Below are 23,265 nucleotides of genomic sequence, written 5' to 3'. Positions count from 1 at the left end.
CTGTAAATATAAAAATAAATATTTAGGTTGACAAACAATTTATATATCCTGTACTCCCAATTAATTAATTAATTAATTTGTCTTAGGTCGTTTCGGTATTGAATTTTAAAAGTAAAAAAGGTTTTTTTTTTAAGTATTATTTAAATATATTATTATAAATTATTAAAAATTTATTTATAACTAAAACCTATTATATTAATTTTAACATTTTCTTATTAATATGATTGATATTTCTTAATATCAATTCAAATAATATTGTAATATTAAATTAATGATATGTATTTATATTATATAGGTGTAAATATTTTAATAAAATTAATAAAATTTAGAAAATGATTTTTCTTTTTATTATTTTTCTTAAATATAACTTATTTTTCTTTTTAATTATGAAATATTAAAAATATAAAAAAATATTTTTTAAGAAAATATTTTCTACGAAATAAGTGAAAATAAAAAAAATTAACTCATGACAACTTTTAATTAATTAAAAATAATTTAAAAAATAAAATTTCAACATATTTAAATAGATTAATAATGTTTAACATAGAAAATTTTACTTAAAAGATTAAATCAAATAATTAAGGATAATTATGATAAATATTAAAACGAAAAACTGAGGCATCATATTTAAAATTAATCTTTTTCCTTTTTGAAAAAAAAAAAAAAGAAAAGGTAGGTAAAATAGAAGGAGAGAGACAATAATAAAGAGATTATTTAGAAGATTTTATTAAATATAAAATCAACACTTTGAATAAGTCTTTTCTACATTTGATTGTATACATTCGTATCATAAAATTAATTATTTTCTTTGGTTTTCATAGTTTTTCTTAGCTTTTTCATTTAGTTCCTTAGTCTTTTCTCAGTCTCCAGCAATAGAGTTTTGGTTTCTTGCATGTTGCAGTGGTCCTTCTTTGCAGGTTGATTGAAGTTTTTAAGAGTTATTTAGCTGGCAATTTCGAAGGTTTAGTATTAGGTCCGTCTCGATTTCCTTCAAGCGAGTAAGAAAGGATTGTGTTTGTCAGGCCAATTTCTCGGTTAGTGCGACACTGGTTCTTGCCACTATTTTTTCGGTGTTTGCTGTAAATCTTTTCCGTTTCTTTAGCTTTGAAGGCACTGAGCAAGATGATTTTGGTTTTGAGTGAGATTTTTTAAGCATTCTTGTTCTGTTGATGAATTGTTTTCTCTTAGTGTCCATTAGCGAGTTGTTGTCGGAAAAAAATACGACGACGGTTGCTGATGAAGATTTAGGGCTTGTTTGGTTTAACTGTTGAATATAATTAATAGCTGATAACTGATAGCTGATGATAGCTGTTTTATGTTAAATATTTAGTAAAATTATATTTAGCTGTTGCTGTTAATATGTGAAATGACTAATAAAAGTATATATCATATAATTTATTTTATTATTTAAATAAATATAAAATTATAAATTTATTACATTATATTATTTATTTTATTATTGAAGTAAATATATAATTATTAAATTAATATATTATATTATTTAAATAAATATATAATTATTAATTTTTTATATTATATTATTTATTTTATTATTAAAATAAGAAAATAATTATTTTTTAAGATAATTAAATAATTTTAAAAATATAAATAAAATAATAAAATAATTATTATTGTTAATAGAAAATTTTATAATTAATTTTAAGTTTTTAGATATAAATAAATATTTTATATTTTATGTTATTAATAAAAAATATTTTATCAAAATTAAAATACATTAATTAAAATGTTAAAATTACAAATAAAAATATTAGTAATATTAATTTTCACGTTAGATAAAAAAGGATAATATAGTCAAAATAAAAAATAAAACCAAATCAGTTATCAGCTGATGAGAAACGGCTCTAAAAATAGAGCTGATATAAATTGCAGTTGATGGGTATTGTATCAGTTACCCATCAGCTATTAACTCTATTTTTTTAAGCTTACTAAACACTATAATTTACTTATTTAGATGTCTATCAGCTATCAGCTGCACCCAACAGATAAACCAAACACCCCCTTAGAAGATGAGTTTTCAGGTCATGCCCGATTCATTCATAGGATTCCTATCTATGCAGCTTGAGCTTGAGTCGAAATGTACTCGACAAAGTTAATCATTTATGTGTTTTATTTCATACGATGAAGTATATTTAAAAAAAAATTAATTTTTTTTGAAACGTAATCCATTAATACTTTAATTTAAGGAATAGAAAATAATTAATTTAAGTCTTTAACTATTACATGAGTTATGGATGTGCGTATGTATTGATTTATAAATATTATTAAAGCAGCTTCTCTCAATCAATAAGAGTATTGATACTGTAAATTTTGTGTTACTATATATACATGTGTCTTAACTTTCAATAAAAAAAGCAAAAACTCACTGAAAGGTGAGATGAGTATCTTGATGTGGCTTAATGATTGAGGTCTATGAGTTAACGAATGTATTTATTGAGACTGAACCTTCAGATAAAGCAAAAAAAGAATTAATTTTTTTTATACGTAATCCATTAAATAAATTTTTTAACAGTAAATTTAATAATAATATTAAATAGGTCCTTAGAAGATGAGTTTTCGGGTCATACCCGGTTCATTCATATCCATGCAGCTTGAGCTTGAGTTGAAGAGTACTTGGCACAGTTGATCATTTGCGTGCTTGGGCGTTAATAACTTTTTTTCATCTAATAAAATATATTTAAAAAAAGAATTAATTTTTTTTATACGTAATCCATTAATTCTAATTAAAAAAATAAAAGAAAATTAAGACGAACAAAAAAAATAAAAGAAAATTAAAAAAAAAGAGGGTTAAAATCACGGGAATATCGAACTGAAAAAAAAATTGCAGATTTGGGCACGTGTCAAGGGAAAGGCCCAAGATAGTGAGTGAAGAAAGCATGCTAGAGGGTAGTAAACGACAAGGCCACGCTTACAGGCAATAAGGGAAAGAATAGGGACACGTAGATATGTCCGTACAAGGTCGCATTCATAACATGGATCTTTTTCCTCGTACAGTGTGCTGATTATGTTTTGTTGGTTAGTGGCTGTGAAGCCATGTGTCCCCTAGGTTTAGGACATGTATCTTTGGCGCCCTCCCTTCACATGACTCCAACGACCTTATCTTCTGTTCCCAAATTGCAAACACCCATATCTTAAATGATAACAATAATAATACATGATAATATTTGTATAGAATCAATACCATTTTATTCAATTTTACAAAGTCTAATCTGATCATTAGTAAAAAAAAAAAACCACAAAGGAAAACACCATTGCTTTGGATTTAAAATGAAAAATTATTGTCTAATTTTATTTATTATAATTTTAAATATAAATATATAAAATTTACATATTTAAATAAGTAAATCTATGGTGACTGGTGCCGTCTGCCTTGGGCATGCACTTTTTTATATTCTACCCATAAGTGACTTTGGCTAATTAAATCAAGATCCAGGCCATGGAATTTGTTGCATCGTTCTTATGGTCTGAGTCACGAAGACGAGACGGAGACGGAAAGAGGAGACGGAGACGGAGACAGTCGAGGGAAATTCTTAAATTTACATATTTAGTGAAAAAAAAAAGATATTTATATTTTAGTTAAAATTTTAAATTATATGTATTATCGAAACTTAATTACTTATAGTAATTGTATTAAAAAGATTAAATTAAATTTAAGGAAGTTAGTAATAAATTATAATATATTATATAAAAAATATTTAAATATAAATTTTTAATTAATTTATTTATTTATTAATTTATTAATAAAATAACACTTTAAAAACTACATTATAATTTTCGTAAACTTTTTTAGTTTAATTTAATATTTTACTATAAATATGACAACTAATTAAAATTTAAATATAATACAAAAAATTTAATATTTTAATTACAATTATAAATATTTTAAAATTTTTATTTAATACATTTAATTATTAATAAAAATATATGGGCAATGAATGTACTTTTTTTTTTAATAAGTCGATTTCAATTTTCTTTAAACCGTCTATTTAGCTTGTTTTGAAACAATTGTTAAAAAGGAAATGATTTTATCGATTTTATAAATTTTATTGACTCTACGACGATTTTGTAAAATTTGCATTTTGTTTTATTATTGATAAAATTTTTTAATATGTTAATTAAAAATTTTAAAATTAATCTAAAATTAAATTTAATATATTTTATTTATATATTTAAATAAATAAAATATTTTTTATTTTAAATGATAATGTAAGTTTGTTGGTTATCACGCTATTGACGATGTGTCTATGCGAAACATGTGAGCGCACGTTAGACGAAGGCAATGACACATTTATAAAATGAGCAGGATGTTGCCATTCACTTTACGTGCCGCAGTGAAGGGACTCGCAAGGTCTAGAACGAGCCAAGTGTAGAGCTGAGTATGCTTAGAGCGCACAAAGAGACAAGTGGACAACGATTCAGTTGTCGAATTTTTTATTTAATAAATTAAGTAATAATTAATGAGTTATATTAATATTTTAATTATAAAATAATTAAAAATAAAAAAGAATATTAAAATTTTTTTTTATCTCTTTTTTTTTTGCTGGCAAAGGTGGCAGAACTTTTGATGCAGTCTTCTCCTGCTGTGCACATGGCCTAGCTCATTTATAAACCCTAGATCAACCTCCACCTGTATGCCAAATCATGCATATAGTACACGTGATAATTCATTGAAATTATAATGCTTTTCTTTGTACTGCCTTACCAAGGGAACATGTGGATAAACAAAATAAATAATAATTCATTGAAATTATAATAAAATTATTTAAATTTTAAGAAAATAAAAAATAATTTTTTATTTTTAATAATATAAAAATAACAAATTTTAATAATATGTACACTTTCTGATAAAGGGGAGAACAGCGTGGCAGGCAGGGTGCAAATTAGGAACAATTGATCACAAATATGGGTTGATTTCTAGCAAGGGAATATTGCCATAGCTGAAAATTTATTTGCAATTTTGGAATATTACTATATTTTCGAAAATGACATGTACAGCAATCTACCATAAACAAAATAAATAAATAACACAGAGAGCAAATTTTGCTTGATACTCAGAAGATTTGATGATGACAGTTGTTTCATTCCTCAACCACGAATCCAAGGGATTTGCAAAGTCTTAAAAATAAAATTTTAAATAATGAAAAAAAAATAGAAGAGAGTAATGATTGTAAAGAGAAATAATTTTTTTATTTTATTTTTAAATTATGAAAAAAAAAATATTAAGAGGAAAGTTATTTTTTTAATAATAAAAATGATAATTTTATCTTAAATATTTAAAAAGATCTTAAAAAATATAAAAATATTTTTATAATTTTAAATATTTTTCTCTATTTTTTTTAAATTTAGAGAAAATATAAAAGTGAAATATAATATTTATTTTCCTTTTAAAATTTTCATTCCTCTTTATTTTAAAATTACTAATTTATTTATATTATTTATTATTTTACTAAGACAGTAAGAGTATTATAAAATATTTTTTAAAAAATTATGATATATCAGAAAATGGATAAGAATTTTTCATCTCAGCAGTCAGTCAAGGGACTGAATTTATTGTTTCCTTGTGAGGCAATCAGAACATTTATTTGTGTGGTCCAAATTTAAAGGTTTGGAAATAAAAATAAAGAGTTTCACAGTAAGAAGGACTTTAGAAAAACACTGTCATTTATAATAAAAATAATTACTGAAATTCAAATAAATTAACCAATAAAAATAATTAAAATTAAAAATTAATGAAATTCTTGTAAAAATTTAATTTACTATAAATTTAATGTATAAAAATATAAAATTTATATATTTAATAAATAAATTATATTTTTTATATTAAATTTATAAGAAACTGAATTTAAATAAATAAAATTATTAAGTATATGCCATCTCAATCACACAGATATGCAATCTACTTTTTAAGATTTATGGAATGGCTTGGGTTTAATTTACTCCAAATTTATAAAATGTACAATTTGATCATTTTCTCTCTTTATCACTCAACTCTTTTTTTTTTATCCATCAATTTATATGCTTTCCTTATCAGAAAATTACAAAAATAGTAAAAAAAAATTGAAAATTAAAATAAAACATGACATTCCACCATTTCTCAAATTGGTGGAATATAGGTTTGATAAAAGATTTACATAATCTTAAATCCAATTATTAATTAATCAACTCCCATCATCAATTGGGCCTTGGTATATTACAATTGGCATCAAAATAATTATGAGTTGGAAAATTGGGTAAATCTCATGGTTTAATGAGGAAATAAGGTTATCTCTTAATTTTAATTTATTTTTAGAAATAATTTTAAATTTTTTTAATGAGTTCTAATAAATTTTTATATGAAAAAATTACCATTTTATCACCTATATTAAAAAAAATATACCGACTATTTTAACTATCATTTGAATATATCACAAAATGATTAATGCCATCACGATGATCTGCTTCCTATAAAAATGAATGATTTATCATTTATTAAAAAGTGTTGAAAATACATTTATAGCCATAACACTATATCTTAAAAGAAATTTTTTTGTTTAATACGGAAATCTACTGTTATAAGTTAGAGGGTTTTTTTTTTTAAATAAAATAAAAATTTATAAATTTTTAATAATAAATAAAAATTAAATGATAAAATATTAACATGAAAACCTATCATAAAAATACTAATGTCATTATAATGTTCTGCTTCCTATAAAAGTAGAGTATTTATAAATATCATACTATAATTTCAAAAGATTTTTGTAATATGAAAATTTATTATTATAAGTTAAAGATTTTTTTAATTAAAATTAAATTTTAAAATTTTTTATTAGTAAATTAAAATTAAAAGATAAAAATAAAATATAAAATAAAATTTAAAAATATTATAAAAATTACATGAAAAATTAGCTATCTATGACTAGAATATGAGGTAGAATAATTGAGAAAATGGCAAATCACAATAGTTCAATCTTAGCTTGGCAATTGGACTCAATATAAAAGCAATAACACATCATCAGCGTAGGTTGCCGCAAGAATGCTACAAATTTAAGAATTTGTTATTTGGTACTCGCTGAAAAATACTATCAATTTATTTCTTACTCTCAATTTTATTTTAAAATTAAAAATAAAAATTTCAATAAATCTATCCATCTTCTATATTATAAAGTAGATGATTTTTTTTTTTAAATTTTGTTATATGACATTTTTTAATAATCACTTTATTTCAACATCATTTAGCGAATTAAAAGTATTGCAATAAATTTATAAATAATCATTAAATATTTTTTTAATGCGTTATGCTTAATGAATAATTGTCACACACTCCAATCCCACCGTTATATATCAATCAATGTGCATATTTTTTTTTAGACCTCATTTTATTATAAAATTAAAACCTAACGAATTTAACGATGTATTAATATGAATAATTAGGTAAATTGCTTTTTACTTATATATTTTATTATTATTAAAATTGTCATCTCCATATTTTAAAAAATAAATAAAACATTTCAAAATTTTAATTATGTTATATGCTTTAATTTGTTTTATATTTTTATTTATTCAGCTACTTATACTTTAAAAAGTAAATTATTATTAACTCCTTGTAGTTCATTAAAATTAATTATTTAATATCTAATTCTTTAAATTCAATTAAAATATTTTTATATTAAAAAAATTAAATTTTTTAGTCCTTCCACTAAATTTAATTAACTTATCTCAACGTTGATCAGAGATTGGGTAACACTTACATCAAAATATTTATTTATATATTAATCAATTTAATTAAAGAAATATTATAATTAATTTTATATTAAAATTTAATAATTATGGCTATCGTCTTTATCTTTGCTTATCTCACCCTCCACCGCCTTTGGAACTCTAGGGGCGTAGATTTTAAAAAATTTCCGTAGCCACAATCAATGTGCAGACTCGTTTTTACAGCATCATTTAACGTCCGCCACGTTGCAATTGATCCAGTACCATAACACGTGTACCAATGTCATTTCGCTTTGTAATTCTCCAGGCCAAATGCGTGGTGACTCTGAAACTTCCCAATATTTTAACCGCAGTAGTAATATAGCTCCTTGGAATTTAACCTAACCAGGGTTAGGCTTTAACCCAACAATAGTTATGCAAAGCAGTTTATAAAGCGAGGCAAACTGTACCGGTGATTCTCCATACAAAATCCCAAAGCGACAATATCTTTCCTTCCAAAAGATGATGCTCGGAGAACGACACCGTCCCAATCCGTCGGTACACGTCCCGCCGTGGGCCCTCCTCGACGATACAAATCCTGAGGCTTATCCTTCGTCACCGCTGAGCTCCCACTCAGGCAATGCTGTTACGGCCTCTGACTACAACCCGTACAATATCCAAGAAGTGGTGGCTGCGCTGCAGCGTTATCTGCCGTCGAACGAACCGGACTTGGACCCTGACTACGAGTTATCTGGTCTGGAGCCGGACTCTCCGGTGGACGCCTACTCTTGCGATCATTTTCGGATGTTCGAGTTCAAGGTGAGGCGGTGTGCACGTGGCAGGTCACATGACTGGACCGAGTGCCCTTACGCTCATCCAGGTGAGAAAGCTAGGAGAAGGGACCCGAGAAAGTATCATTACTCTGGTACAGCTTGCCCTGATTTTCGCAAAGGGAGTTGCAAGAAAGGTGATGCGTGTGAGTTCGCCCATGGTGTGTTTGAGTGCTGGTTGCACCCTGCGCGTTACAGAACTCAGCCGTGCAAGGATGGTCCAAACTGTAGGAGGAGGGTCTGCTTTTTTGCTCACACGGCGGAGCAACTCAGGGTTCTGCCTCAGCAGAGCCCTAGGAGTGTCAACTCCATCGACTCTTACGATGGATCGCCCCTGAGACAGGCTATAGAAGCTTCTTGCGGCAAAAGTCTTCCCTTTTTGGCTAGCCCCGGATCGATTTCACCTCCTGCCACGCCGCCGGTTGATTCCCCTCCTATGTCGCCGATGACTCAATCCTTAAGTCGGTCCCTTGGGTCTAATTCGATCAATGAAATGGTGGCTTCACTAAGGAATTTACAGCTTGGCAAGGGGAAGTCCTTGCCTTCTTCTTGGAATGTGCAGGTTGGTGGATCCGGGTTTGGATCTCCAAGAGGGTCAATGATCCGACCCGTATTCTGTAGCCTGCCATCCACTCCAACGGGCGGTCCAACCCGTTCAGGACTGGGTCACCGTGATATTTGGGAAAATGATTGCGAGGAGGAGCCTGCGATGGAGAGAGTGGAATCAGGGAGGGACCTGCGTGCAAAGATGTTTGAGAAGTTGAAGAAGGAGAACTCGTTGGGTCGGGTTGGCCCGTATGCAGGCCAATCTACTAATGGTCCGGATGTTGGGTGGGTCTCGGAGCTCTTGCAGTGAAGGGAGCCCGAGCCAAGTTGCTTTTGAAAATTGTTAATTATTTTTGGTGAAGTCTACCCCTCACTGTGAATAGTATTTAAAGAATTGAGAGAGGGAAGATGGGAATTTGGCATCTGGTAGCAAGAAATTTGTGTATATTTAAAAAAAAAAAATCATTAATAAGTAGAATTAAATCTGTGGGTGAAGAGCTACGAATCTCTTTTTTGGGGAATTTTCTGAGAAAGTCCAGAATTCTGACAGCAATTGAAGTAGAAGTTGGAGGAGAAATTGTATAATGAAGAAGAAGATGGATTATTCCCTTTTCTCTATTCGGTTTTAATGGTTGAGTAGTGTCTCTGTTAGTATTAAAATTATGAAAATATGGAAGCTGCAGATCTTATTATTGTAAAAAAAAAATTGAAGATTACAGCCATGTAATTGCCTCGGCTATTTTGCTGTATTGAATTTGCTTAGTATTTGTTCACCTGAATTTATTTATTAAAATAATTGAATAAATATATTATATATCTATATTAAAAAAATGAGAGATGGGAGATGATAAACATTAGAGTGAGATCCTCCCCTGTTGAGGGTAAGATTGAAGATAGTCAACATTTACATGTCTGTGTTTGAAGGGACAGAAAAGAGAGGGTTAGGTTTAGTAACGGAGGCATTGAGGAGGATGCCAGGAGTGTTTTTTTTTCCTCTTTGAATGTTGATGACATGTTACTTTCGCTACGAGGACCTGTCATCTTGCTTGCCAAGATTTTCTTTTTTTTTTTATTAATTATTTTATAGTATTTCGAGTTGACGGTGAAATTAATAATTTGCTTTTTTATGTTTTAAAATTAAATAATTTAGTTTTTCGTTTTTTAATAAGCTAATATTTTTATTTAATTTATGGATAGTAAAAATAATTAAGATATAATATAAACATATAGTTTGAGGAAAGTTTAGTTGTGTTAAATTTATAAAGGTGTTCGACAAATTATTTTTTAATTTATTTTTAACATAAAATAATATAAATAATTAAATTATTTTATATATTAAAATATTATAACTTAATAATTTTTATTCATTATTTTATTTTATATTTTTTTTATGTAGGAGAATATTCCCAATACTCCTTTTTCTAAGGGTAATTACATAATTTATTAAATAGTTTATATTTTAATTTAATATTGACTCAATTATATAGTAAATTCATAATATAATTTAATTATGACATTATACTAAAGTTGAAAAAAAGTATTAGGCAAATTATATTTTAATTTATTTGCAATATAAATTTTATAAATGATAAAATTATTTTATATACTAAAATAAATAATTATTTTATTCACGTTTTAAGCTTACATATTTTCACTTCACACGGAATTTTTTGTGAAAATCTTATCTATTTTAAATTAATGCTATTAAAAGTAAAATTTTTAATTATATAGTGGTGAATTATATATTTATAAGAAAATATAAAAAATAATTTGGGGATAAATTAAATTTTATTTAATTAATTTACTTTTCATATTTTACAATTTATTAAGTTGATCGACGTCATAAGGATGAAAATGAATTATTAAGTAAATATATTTTATTATTATAATTATTATAGTTTAAAATTTTAATTTTTAGTATTGACAATAAAAAAATTGAAAAACTTTACTACTATAAGAAAATTTTAATAATTATTTACTTGAGAAATATATTAATTATTTGAATATTAATAATTTTAAAAAATAAATTAATAATATATTATTTTTTTTTTTAAATGTAAAGAATTTCTTTGAGGTTCTAGTTAGTTCTTGGGGGAGAAAATATCTCTGACAAAGAAAGGAAAGGTGGGGATGGATGAATCGCTTGGTTTTCAACTTTTCTTTTTCGCTTATTTAACCCCTTCCTACACGCAACATCGTCCAAGTCTTCCATTGGGCTTTGTTAGAATAATACTTCATGTCCCTTTTACATCATGTCTATCCCACGCCTCCACCGTCTGATTTTCTTTTAATCTGCGGTTTTACAAAGGTGGTGAGACGTAATCCTGATAGACACAGCCCTCGATTGAGAGTTACTGATATTGATGACTCGTTAATTTTATTAATTATTTAGTTTGAGTGCAGTTAGTTGGAGTATTTATCAAGGGGATTTTTTTAAATAAATAAATAAAAATTCTCAAAGTCGTAGATAATGAAACCTTGAATTTGTTTTTATTTTCTCATTCAAGTGCCGGTTGCCGGTAGAGATGTGTGGGTCCAGATCAACCCAGGAATTCAATTGTTATGAAAAACTCATATGTCATTTATTTTATTTATATTTTAGCCGTGAATTTATTTTGAAATAAATATCAAATAAATCCTTATATTTTAAGTTAAAAGTTGAATAAATCGAAAATTAAGTTTTATAAAATATTTTAGTCAAATAATAATAATAATAATAATAATAATAATAATAATAATAATACAAAGAGAATAGCATGTAGCAAATATAAGATTCACTATGAGTTTAATAATTGTTATATTAAATATTTATATTTAAATTTATATATTTATTATTCTTTAAATAATTTTATATAAATTTTAATATAAAAATTTAATTTAACGGTTATAAAACTTATTCTCAAATGAGATCATATATTAAATGCACCTAAAAAAATAATATGTTAATTATAGAAAATTTCAAGAATGAATTAATAGTTAGAGTACAATTATAATATGTTGGAATTTATATGAAAATTAATTTAATAATTATTATATTAAATATTTATATTTAAATTTATGTATTTAATATATATATATTTCACTTAATTTTATATAATTTTGATATATAATTTTTTATTAATTATTAATTTAATTTTTATTTATATAAAAATATATAATTTCAAATATTAATAATAAAAAAAATTTATATTTTACACACCTTATTCACGATCTCATTGTATTAATTATTAATTTTTTTGTTAATTATTAATTCAATGACCAGTCACGTGAACATTTCTTTAATAATAAAAGGAAAAAAATGTATATATACATTCAAGAAAGCTATTGTCTACAATTATGACGAGGTTCAAATGTCAGTATATGATTTGAATTGAATGGAATTGTTTTCCTTTTCAATTAATTGTTGGACTTCAGAATTCTCCGTCTCATTCAAAATTGTATATAAAAAGTGTATATATATATATATATAAGTTTGAATATTTATTATTTTAATTTAATATAAATATTTAATTTAAAATTTATTAAATTTATTTTCACATATCATTCAAAATGAATTCAATAGTATATAACATCGGTAGTCCAATTTGATATCGGTTCGATCTCAATTGAATTTTAAACTCTTAATTTTCTCTTTTTATTAATTTTTAAATTCAACTGAATTTGAAAATCATCCTTGAAACTATATGTCTTGCATTCGAATTTCAATAAAGCCAATTATAAAGAAATAATAGTGATAATAGAAGAGTGTAGATAGGAGATGGAGGATATAAGCAAATGGTCCCCAATTGTTGAAAATTCAGACATTATTAGGGGGGAGATTTGCATTGGGAAAAGGAAATAAACGAAAATTCAGTGCATTATTGAAACCATGGAGGGGGGCGGACGTGGAATTGGAGGTCCGCCTTAGCCCCTTCGAACCCGCCATTTAAAGCGATGTTATCCTTTCAACCAACGAACTGCCCAAGCTATAACGCTGCATGTGCTTTGTCTAAATCTCTATTATTTAATTTTATTAATAAATTTTTTATTCTATTAAAATTTATTTTCATTTTTCTTTAATATTGTTTAATCATTAAAACATAAACATATATACAAGTATAATTTTTATACATTAAAATAGAATATTTAATGAATGAATTTATAAAGGATTTGAAATTCTAAATTATATATTTATTTAAATAAATCTTAGTTGATTATTTTAAATTATGAATTTTATTTAATTAAATTTTTTTATAGCGCAATTTTTATTAATTCGGTAATTTTTTACTTGGAAAAAAAGACATCACATTACAACAATAACAACAACTAAATCATAATTTTAAATTAGTGGAGATTGATTATATGAATTTTTTTTATTATTATTATTTAGTTATGTTAGACACTAAATTTCCTCAAATATCCAAACCTTAATTAATAAAGTTTGTAATATTACTACATTAATTAAAAAATATATTTTAAATGAAATTTTCATCTAATTTTTTTAATTGATGTTGATAATGTTACTGTTTCTATTAATAATTTTAAATAAAGCTTTCACCTATATTAAGAGGTAAATAATGTGAATTGCAAAAGATTAAGGACTTATAGATGCATTTTCAATAATTTAAACCCTTCATAATAAAAATTATAACAACTCTTCGTATATTTAAAACAGCAATTAAGGTATTTTAGTAATTTTTATATTTATTATATCATATGATACCATTAAACCAAATAAAAAAAAAGTTATTAAATCATTATTTATCATATCATATTTCTAAACATGTTAACAATAAAAACAATGCAATACAATATAATACGATATAATATATTAATAAATTATATTGTATTTAATCCAAACAAATGATAAAAGCAGGAATACGTCACTTATTATTTTGTAAATGAAGATGCACATGCTTTCCCTACTTCTCTTTATGAATATTTCCTTTGTCCTTGTGATTCCTTCACCTGTTAACTTATTAACTATCATACTTAAATATTTATTTTTCTGCATTATATATGATCAAATTATTCATAATAAATACACAAAATTACTATAATACATGTGAATTTATAAATAAATTTTATGTAATTTATTTTTTCAAATAAACTCTTAATTTTTTTTAATAAAGTATAAAATGAAAAAGCAACTTTTTTTAATTAAAAATAGTCATTGATGGGTGTTAATTAATTTTGATGGTCGTCTATCATAGTGAAAGGTTTAAATACTAATTAACAATGAAAATTTTCATTGCAATTACTGATGTAAATCAGTAAATGTAACTTTTTCCCTCTTGTTATTATTATTATTTTTATAAGATAGACATAAGAAAGAGGGCCATGGCCATCATTTACTCGAAGCATTTGAAGGAGAAAACAAGATACTAAGACAAAAAGCCCCTAGAGTCCCATCTTTTGACAAGATGTGCTAATAAATTATATCACATTAAGTGAAGGCCATTTGATAGACAAAATGTTAGGACTTTGGAGTCCCTTCTTTGACTAAATCTCACTTTTTTATCATAAAAGATATGAACAATATCTTAAAAAAAATCTCAACAATATAAAGCTAATTAAGCTCTCTTAATCTATTGAAAAATAAGTCAAAATTGAGATATTCGCACTCAAGAAATTACTCTCAAGTTTGGAATCTCACTGATATAAAGTTATGTTTTCATTTTTTGTTTTGTTAGTCTATTTATTAAGTATTTATCTCACATTTATTATGTATAATATTTTATTTATCTATTTTTATTTATCATTTAAGATATTTATATGATAATTAAGAAAATAATTAAATTATAATTAAATATTTATTAATTTAATTAAATTATACTTTATCTAACTTAAAGAGAGGTGGGAAGTGATAAGTTTTAAAAAATTATATAAATAATTATTATGTTCAGTATAGACAAAGATAAAATTGATAAAAATTAATTAATAGTCCTTATCATGCTCAAAACAATAAATAATTTTAGATAAAATAACTTTTAAAAAATGACAAGTAAAAATAGACCGTGGTAGTAATATTTTAATTTTAATACTTCTTTCACCTACTTTTTATTTATCATATTTGGATATTATGTGGTGATTAAGAAAATAATTAAATAGTTTCATTTATATAAAAGTGAATAATAAATTAATTAAATTATATTTTATTTCACTTAATTATTTATTGTATAAATATTTATTATATTTAATAAAAATAAAAAGATAAAATTAAAAAAAAATAATACTCTTGATCTTTTAATATCATAAATAATTTTAAATAAAAAAATTTAAATGTGATACATAAAAGTAAAAATAGAAGAAGTATTTTTTTACTAAAATTTTGGAAAGAAAAAGGGCCCACCTTTAATGAAATCGAGCTTCGAGACAAAAAAAAAGAAAAGAAAGTAACAATACAAATTATTGTAAATGAAAAGCTAGGTGTGGTGGTGAGAAAGGAAATGGGTTTATATAGTCTGCTTGCTCTCCCAACATAATGAGGTTACCGTGGACTTGAGCCACCATCTATGCAAGTTTTTGGTCCATTATGTCGCTATCATGTTTTAATTAGCCCAACTCTCTTTACCTTTTCTTTCCTAAGATAGATCGTTTCTCACCAGAAATTGTTAGACATAGACTTAGTCAAGGCATGTTTAAAGTTAAATTCAAATCAAATCCAATCAAATTAAATTTAAATAAAATTAAATTAAAAATAAGATAAAAAATAATCAAAATTAAATTTATTGAAATTCATTTAATTTAGTAAAATCAAATCACATTTTTTTTTATCTTATAAACATTAAATTTGATTAAAACTGAAATCAAATTACAACTAAAGAAATCACAGATGCTGGTTCTGATCCTCTAAACTTTGAATCAGAACTGCTAATTTAAGCCCCAAATTAGTGGAAAATCTACACTTAGTCAAATCTAATTAGATTCAAAATGTTTTTTTCATTTATGAAATTGTCAAAACTCACTCAATAGTGTGATTAGCTGCCACCATTTACGCAAAGACCAGTAGACCACCAATGCTAATAAGCCACTTATTTTGTTAATTATTTTTTATATTTAAAAAAATTTCGTAAAACAAATAATAATTAGTAAATTGCAGAACAAAGATCCCTTTTTTAAATAATTTTCATAATAAAAATGACAAATATTATAATAAATAAAAAAAATAAAATTTAGAGTATTTTCACTTCCTGCATATTGAAATATTAAAAAAAAAAAAAAACTAAATTGTACTGATTGATTAATTATAAAAGCGAAAGGAGACCAAGTCCATGATACGGTTGAACTTGGGCTTTGATGACAGTGGAATGGGCAATGCAGTGGCTTATCCCCCGCCAAGTTTATACATCATTCATTCACCGGTAACCCGTCAAAGTTCAATGTGAAAGGCCCAAGGCTGAGAAATAGGTTAGGCGAGTGATTCAATGAGAGCAATTCAGAATTCTAAAAAATCACATACGTGTGATTCAAAAGTTTACCTCAATGATCATTCCCCATTGATATTATCTTCTATTTATTTTATAAAAAATAATAATTTATATATAAAAGTATTTTTTATTAGATCCCATTTATTTTATAAAAAATACTTTCTGTATGTTTTAGTAATTGAGACACTCATAAAAATAAGTTAACAGAAAATATTTTCTTAATTAAAGAGAAAACTAAGTCATTTTTAATGAAAATAACATTCTCTTTTTTAAAGAAGGAGTTATTTTCTAATTTATAGACTTTGATAATCTTATTAAAATATGAAAACACTCATATATATTAAGAGAGAGAGAGTATAAACACATACTTTTAGTTTAATATTACAATCAAATAACAAAAAATATTTTTATAAAAAATAATTTTTTAAAAAAATATTTTCTATATATAAATTATTTTTCATGTAATAAATAGAGCATTGCAATATTAAATTAGTAATATATGTTTATATCATGCATGTATAAGTATTTTCACATTTTAATAATATTGTCAAAATTCAAATAAAAACTTTCTTTAAAAATGACTTAATTTTTTATTTGATCATATTTTTCTTTAACCAATTTTTTAAATATTCTAAATTATTTTTTACAAAACAACATAGAAAATAACATATATACATATAGTAGCCTCTCACATTCAATCTTGTAGTTGGGATCCCTTCCAATAACCCCATCATCCCGCAGAAAAGAAATGGATATGTAATGAGTTTTGATACTTCTTCTCTTATTGACGTATAAAGTAAAGATTTCATATTCAATCGTGGGGTTAACTCATTAAACTATTAAGAGATTAAAATAATTAACGATTTTACAGTACCATACTCGAAGATCGAGTTAGAGTTGGGTGATGTAATTAGCAATTAATGATAATGTAATTTTTTTTTTCCTTTGTCGAATGCATCGTTCTGATTCTATGGTTGATGGGTTCATATCTTCATCGTCTTAAAGATAGGGTTATCATCAACCATGCTTAAATTAGTTAAACCATAGAATCTGCCCTTGTAAACATAATTTATTATTTAATTTTAATAATTAATTTATTTGATTAAAAAAAAATCAAAGTTGGTAGTTATTCGAACTCCCAACTATTATTAATTTAAAAACTGTAAAATGGAGCTAAATTAATTTTTATCTAAATCTTTCAATTGTATAAGATTTTTTTTTTTCATTAAAGATAGATTCTATTAAATGTAACAGAAGAATAAATCATCCATGGCGCTTTATAATCGTGGATCCTGACCAACAGCTCTACATCTAGCTCAAAAGAAAGAACAACCTCATAGCCCACACAACCGAAACCGCAGCTCGAGCCCATCGAAATGCACCGATGAGCTCCAACCCAGGCCATGCATGGCTGATTAGTCTGTTCAAAGCCAAGAAATATTCCCCTAAACCAAGTCGTCCACTCCCATATCATGAGCAGGCTTATCTAGGAACCATTTATCAATGACTCTTAGGAAACCAAGGACCATGGAGAGGCCGTAAAACAAGGGACGCCATGGCAGAGCTCTCGGCTTCTTTTTCTCATATAGCTATTGAGATATTGGGGTATTGGAGATCATCGACAAGTGCTAGAGTATCCCTTGAGTTACTTGTCCTCAGTCAAAAACCTTTGAACCAAACATGCAAAAAACACACAATCCACGCAGATCAATGAAAAGGAACCCCCTTCATTCAACAGACAAGATCTGCGAATAGTAATCAAAGCATCAAAATGCGCATCAACACCCCAACCTAAATGTAGAAAAACACACATATATGTATTGGGAAGAAAGTTTTCCCTTATCCGGAAGAGATAGAAAAAGACCTCCAAAAAACAGAGAAGACAAACTCTTATAGCTAATTATTAGATACATCATAAGAATTAAAAAATAATAATCTATTAAATATAATAAAATAATTTCTCCTTATTTATAGAAATGTGAAATTTATGTTTTATAAAGAAAGAATGCATATGCACCGAATATATTTAATAATCTCTCAACTCCTATAAATTATAAACCAGGAAAAAAAGAGAGGAGCATTTCTCTCTCTAAGAATCTAGAGAGAGGTATTGTAAGGAGATGTTAGAATATTTGATTAAATGTAATCCTTTCTCTGTATATTCATTTTTAAGAAATAATATCCAATTTCCAGGTTTTTTACTCAAAACAACTTTGCATATGTTATCAACAATTCATTTTACCCCTTTCTATTTTTCTTGCATTAATACTGTGTCTACGATTTATGGACGTGTCACATAATTGAGTGAAAGCTGCGTAGCAATAGCTGTTTGCTTTGGATAAAAGAAAGTCTAATCTAGGTGTTGACTACTTTATCTGAGGGTAAGAAAGCCATAGGCTACGAGTGGGTATACAAAGTGAAATACAAGCCTAATGGAGAAGTTGACAAATTTAAGCTCATTTGATGGATGAGAGAGAATCAGATTAAAGGGTTGGATTTTAAAGATAGGTTCTTTTCTGTGGCAAACCATTAAAACTGAGCTTCAACAAATAGCATGTAATTGAATTATCTTTATAATATAGGATTCAAAATTTTTTGGTGAGATAGTATGTAAACTTTTCTTTATCTTTTTTCATGTAAATATATATTACAATTTTGAATTGATTCAACACAGAGACTTTGTACAATTTTAAAGTAGAAATTCCGGCAGGGTGTAGGAATCAACCAAAGCAAGAGTAGAAAGACCGAAGCAAAAGCAATTAGGCAAAGCCAAGTGCCCCAAGGTCAAGTAGAAAACGCGTTAGGAAAAGGAAAGAAAGAAAGAAAGAAAAAAAGACAAAAAACTAGCGCATGCAACGCCAACGCGGTTCAATTAAAACCTACAAAAAAAAAGGGTACTTAACAGTCCACAGTTACATGCACATGTAGGAAAATCTGCCAATTTTGGGCTATAGCTTGACACAATTTCCACGGTATCTCCGTCTACTGCTTCCTTAAACACTCGCATTCGCTTTGAATATCTCTCTCTATTTTTCTATACGTCAATGTGTTAATTTTTATTTATTTGTTTTTAACAAAATGAATATATAAATAGATTGATAATGAAATCAACAAGAAAATATTGCTAATTAAAAATAACTTATTATTTTTTCTTTATCTTTTAAAAAACGGAGAGATCTTGGCTTAAGTATTCTTTCTATTATTGCACTTGTATGCAAATAATAAAGTAAAACACCAAATAATTTCATGATAAAAAAAAGAAACAAACAAATCCTTTCTCATAGAAGGGGAGATAACAAATTTTCTTAAAAAATGAGACAAAACTCAAATCTATCAATAAGAATAGACTGAGGCTAAATATATATATGTTTTAAAAGTATACAAATTTGAAGATTATTGAAAAAAAATGCGAAAAAAAAGGGAGAAGGATAACCATCAATAGCCACCTTAAAAAGCTCACAGTGAAAAAAAAAAAGACAGAGAGAAAAGAGATTTTTGAGAGAAGAGATCTATGGGACAAACATAGGCATGTTTCAAAAAAAAAAAAAATCTAAAAAATAGGAAAAACATAAAAAAAAATAAAGGTAAAATGAATTGGGAAAGAGTAATTATTGGTGAAAATACTTATCAACCATCATCCAAAAACTTCACACAAAAAAAATTAAAAGAAAAAATTTAAAGAAGGAGGTAGCTAAGATTTTTTCACGCATCTTTGCTTTGCTTAATGCTTTCATTTTTAATCCCATATAACTCTAATAATTTTATCATATTCATGCTAATTAAACATACATGAATTAATTTATTAGTTAGTAGTTTAAAATTTTATTTAATTTCATTAGTTACAATATATGAGTAAAAAATGTATTTTTTAAAATCAATTCATCTGTCAAATATTTTTATTTTAATAATTTAATTTTTTGATTTTATTATGTAGCATTTATCATATATGGTAGACAGTGAAATTAAATTATAAATTTTCTAGGTAAAAAAAAATCTATTTTTTTGGAAATGAAGCAATCAAAATAAATTAGACTGATTAATTATTATATGTAATTTGTAACGCCCTCATTGTAGGTGGTCCGTACATTCTACTGTTACGACGACTAATGTTTGTCTGGACACTTAGGATGTCTGAAACTACACTTAAATTATAGTGAGCAGACATAAAATGATAGAATACATGGTAAGAAAATACAAGAAAAATTAAGAAAAAATAAAAGAAAGGAAATGCAACTAGGTTAAACGAGCTAGAACCGTAGCGATGGGTGACCACACTGGGAAGTCACTGTGTAGACAGTTGACGGCTCCAAGACAGTGGGAAACCCCGAGAAATAATTTTCGGGATTTAATTAAAGGTCTATTGAGATACAGATGACATTAAAAATGTCAAAGAAAATTTAGTGAATCGGTACAGATGAAAACGAAAAATAAAGGAATCATAGAATCAGGAATTTAATCGGTATTACCGAAAAATTTGAAATGCAATCCGAAGAGGGGCATTTTGGTCATTTGACATCTAGAGTTGACTTTTAACCTAAATGTCCATTAAAAATAAGTGGTATTAAAATTTGAAAACCCTATAAAAATAATAAATCATATGTGTAGTGTAATTAAAAAAAGTATGGGGGAATAATTGCAAATATGAAAACTTGATTATTATAATAATTTATTAATCATTAGTGGGGGTATAAATAAGCATAAGTGGACAGAATTTTCCACTGACTATTCCATCTTCTTCAACCTTCCTCTCCATGGCCGAATTCACCTTCCCAAATTCCTCCATGGATTCTTCACATGCAAAGCTCCCAATCTCTTCATTCTTATCATGAAATCAAAGGCTTCCTTCATGAAAAGTAATCCTCACACCATAAGAAGACTATAGGCAGCAAAAGAAAGAATGAATTTTGAAGTTTTACAAGGTTGGAAAATTCTTGAGAAAAGGTTAGTGCTTAATCTCTTCACCTTTCTTCTTTAATTTTTTATTTAAGGTTGAAATGAGTTGTTATGAAGTGAAAATTGAAGGAATTGATGAGGAATGGTGAATCTCCAATTCCGCAACCATGAAAAATTTGGGGATTTGATTTATTTTTATATGAAAATAGTGATTAGTAATGTTAATTAAGGTAATTAAAAGAATTATGATATAATTGTATGTGGGTGTTTGAGGTTTGATCATGAATTAGGGTTTTGAATTGATTATGGGAGACTTGTGCAATTGTTGAACTTTGGCAGCCCCTATTTTCTTGAGAGTTTGATGAATTCTTAATTAGGATGATGGTTATTGATGTTAGTTGATGCATCTAAATGCAATGGAAATGATAGGTATGTGTTATGCACAAATTGGAGGAAACATGAATTAGGGTTGATGACAATTATGGAGATTTTGTATAGTTATTGAACTTGGTAATTTAAATTTGTTTGATGAAACTTGTGTAATTGTTTCGCTTTAACAGCCTTGAAAATTATGGAAGTGTGCTTAATTTATTGAGATTGGTGATGTTGATGGATAGGTAATTGAAGTTACATGTGATAGGAATTTTATTGAATGTGAATTATTGACTTTGATAGTTTGACTTAGGGTTCTGAATTACTCAATTGAGACTTGATTGAGGTTGCTGAAAATTAATTGGGTTGAGATTGATTGATGATATTAGAAGTGCCATGAATGCCACAATTGTAGTTTGGGAGATGGAGAAATGAAATTGGAAGCGTAATTTTATGCAGGTTGAGTAATTTGTTGAAAATAGTATGCATTTTAGGCCATAAGTGAAATTGTGCAATCCTAATTGGCATGAGGCCAATTATAGGTAAAACTAGACCTAAAATGGACCAATTTTCATGTAGAAACCATGTCTAAAATCTGCCTAAAAAGTGATCAAAAGTTTACCCTAATTCGGATTACCAATTAGTGAACCTAGAAAATGACCAAAATGAACAGTATTCATTCATTTGGTCATATCTCACTGTAGACAGGTCCAAATGATTTGAAATTTATACCATTGAAAAACTTAGACATAGGGCTATAACTTTTGCGAAGACATCAAAACTCAGAAATGCTATTAACTAAGTCAAATTACTTGCACAAGTTGGGACACCAAAATTATCCAAAACCAAAACTGCCCAAATTTGCTAAACATAGGCTACTTGACCAGTTTTGGCAAAGAGGCCATAACATAGTCCATAGAAATCCAAATGCCCTGAAGCCAATGCCAAAATTTCAATAAGAAATAGACCTACAAGATTGGTATTTTAACCAGAACCCAAAAATCAAGAGAAATAGGTCAATTGGCTAGGTCAAGTTAGTGCATAACTTCTAGAAATGAGCATAAGTAACCATTGACTCTAGCATAGTATTTTAAGCATATCTTCCACTAGAAATCTTCAATTGAAATGAGCCATAGCATTCTGGAAACCTAAGAAATAGATCTTCAACTTTATTTTAGACATCTTCCTTAACTTATGAATGAAAGAAGCTTAAATATTGGGTCAACGCTACTAACCTAATTGAAATCCCGTTGCTACAAGATACTTGAGTCCAGTTCAATAATGTGGCTATAATTAATTCTACAAGACTTAAAAAAATTACAACTAGAAATTCTGAGTGATCATAAGACAAAGGCAACAAATCCTATGGAGAACACTAGGCCTAAATATTACTATAAGCTGTCCAAATAAATTGGTTAAATTCAATACCAAAACTGCCTAGATAAGGAACCAGAATTTGCAACTGAACCAGTTATGGTTATTTGACCATAACTCGAGTTATACAAATCCAAATGACATGATTC

General features: G+C 26.6%; 1 protein-coding gene and 1 long non-coding RNA gene across 2 annotated transcripts in view; both read left to right on the top strand.

The window, feature by feature from the left end:
* Positions 1–23,265, top strand: part of LOC131179329 (uncharacterized) — a 90,411-nt gene that overhangs the window by 36,266 nt on the left and 30,880 nt on the right. The gene's annotated exons all lie outside the window — the stretch shown is intronic.
* Positions 8,164–9,847, top strand: LOC110633136 (zinc finger CCCH domain-containing protein 20). The gene has a single exon (XM_021781631.2). It carries the CDS (start codon positions 8,215–8,217, stop codon positions 9,376–9,378), a length of 1,164 nt encoding a protein of 387 aa, XP_021637323.2. The 5' UTR covers positions 8,164–8,214; the 3' UTR covers positions 9,379–9,847.

The sequence above is a fragment of the Hevea brasiliensis genome, chromosome 4, assembly GCF_030052815.1.
Source record: "Hevea brasiliensis isolate MT/VB/25A 57/8 chromosome 4, ASM3005281v1, whole genome shotgun sequence".
NCBI classification, from domain to species: Eukaryota; Viridiplantae; Streptophyta; class Magnoliopsida; order Malpighiales; family Euphorbiaceae; genus Hevea; species Hevea brasiliensis.
Note: the sequence above shows the minus strand (reverse complement) of the source record. Positions and strands in the feature narration are given on the sequence as shown.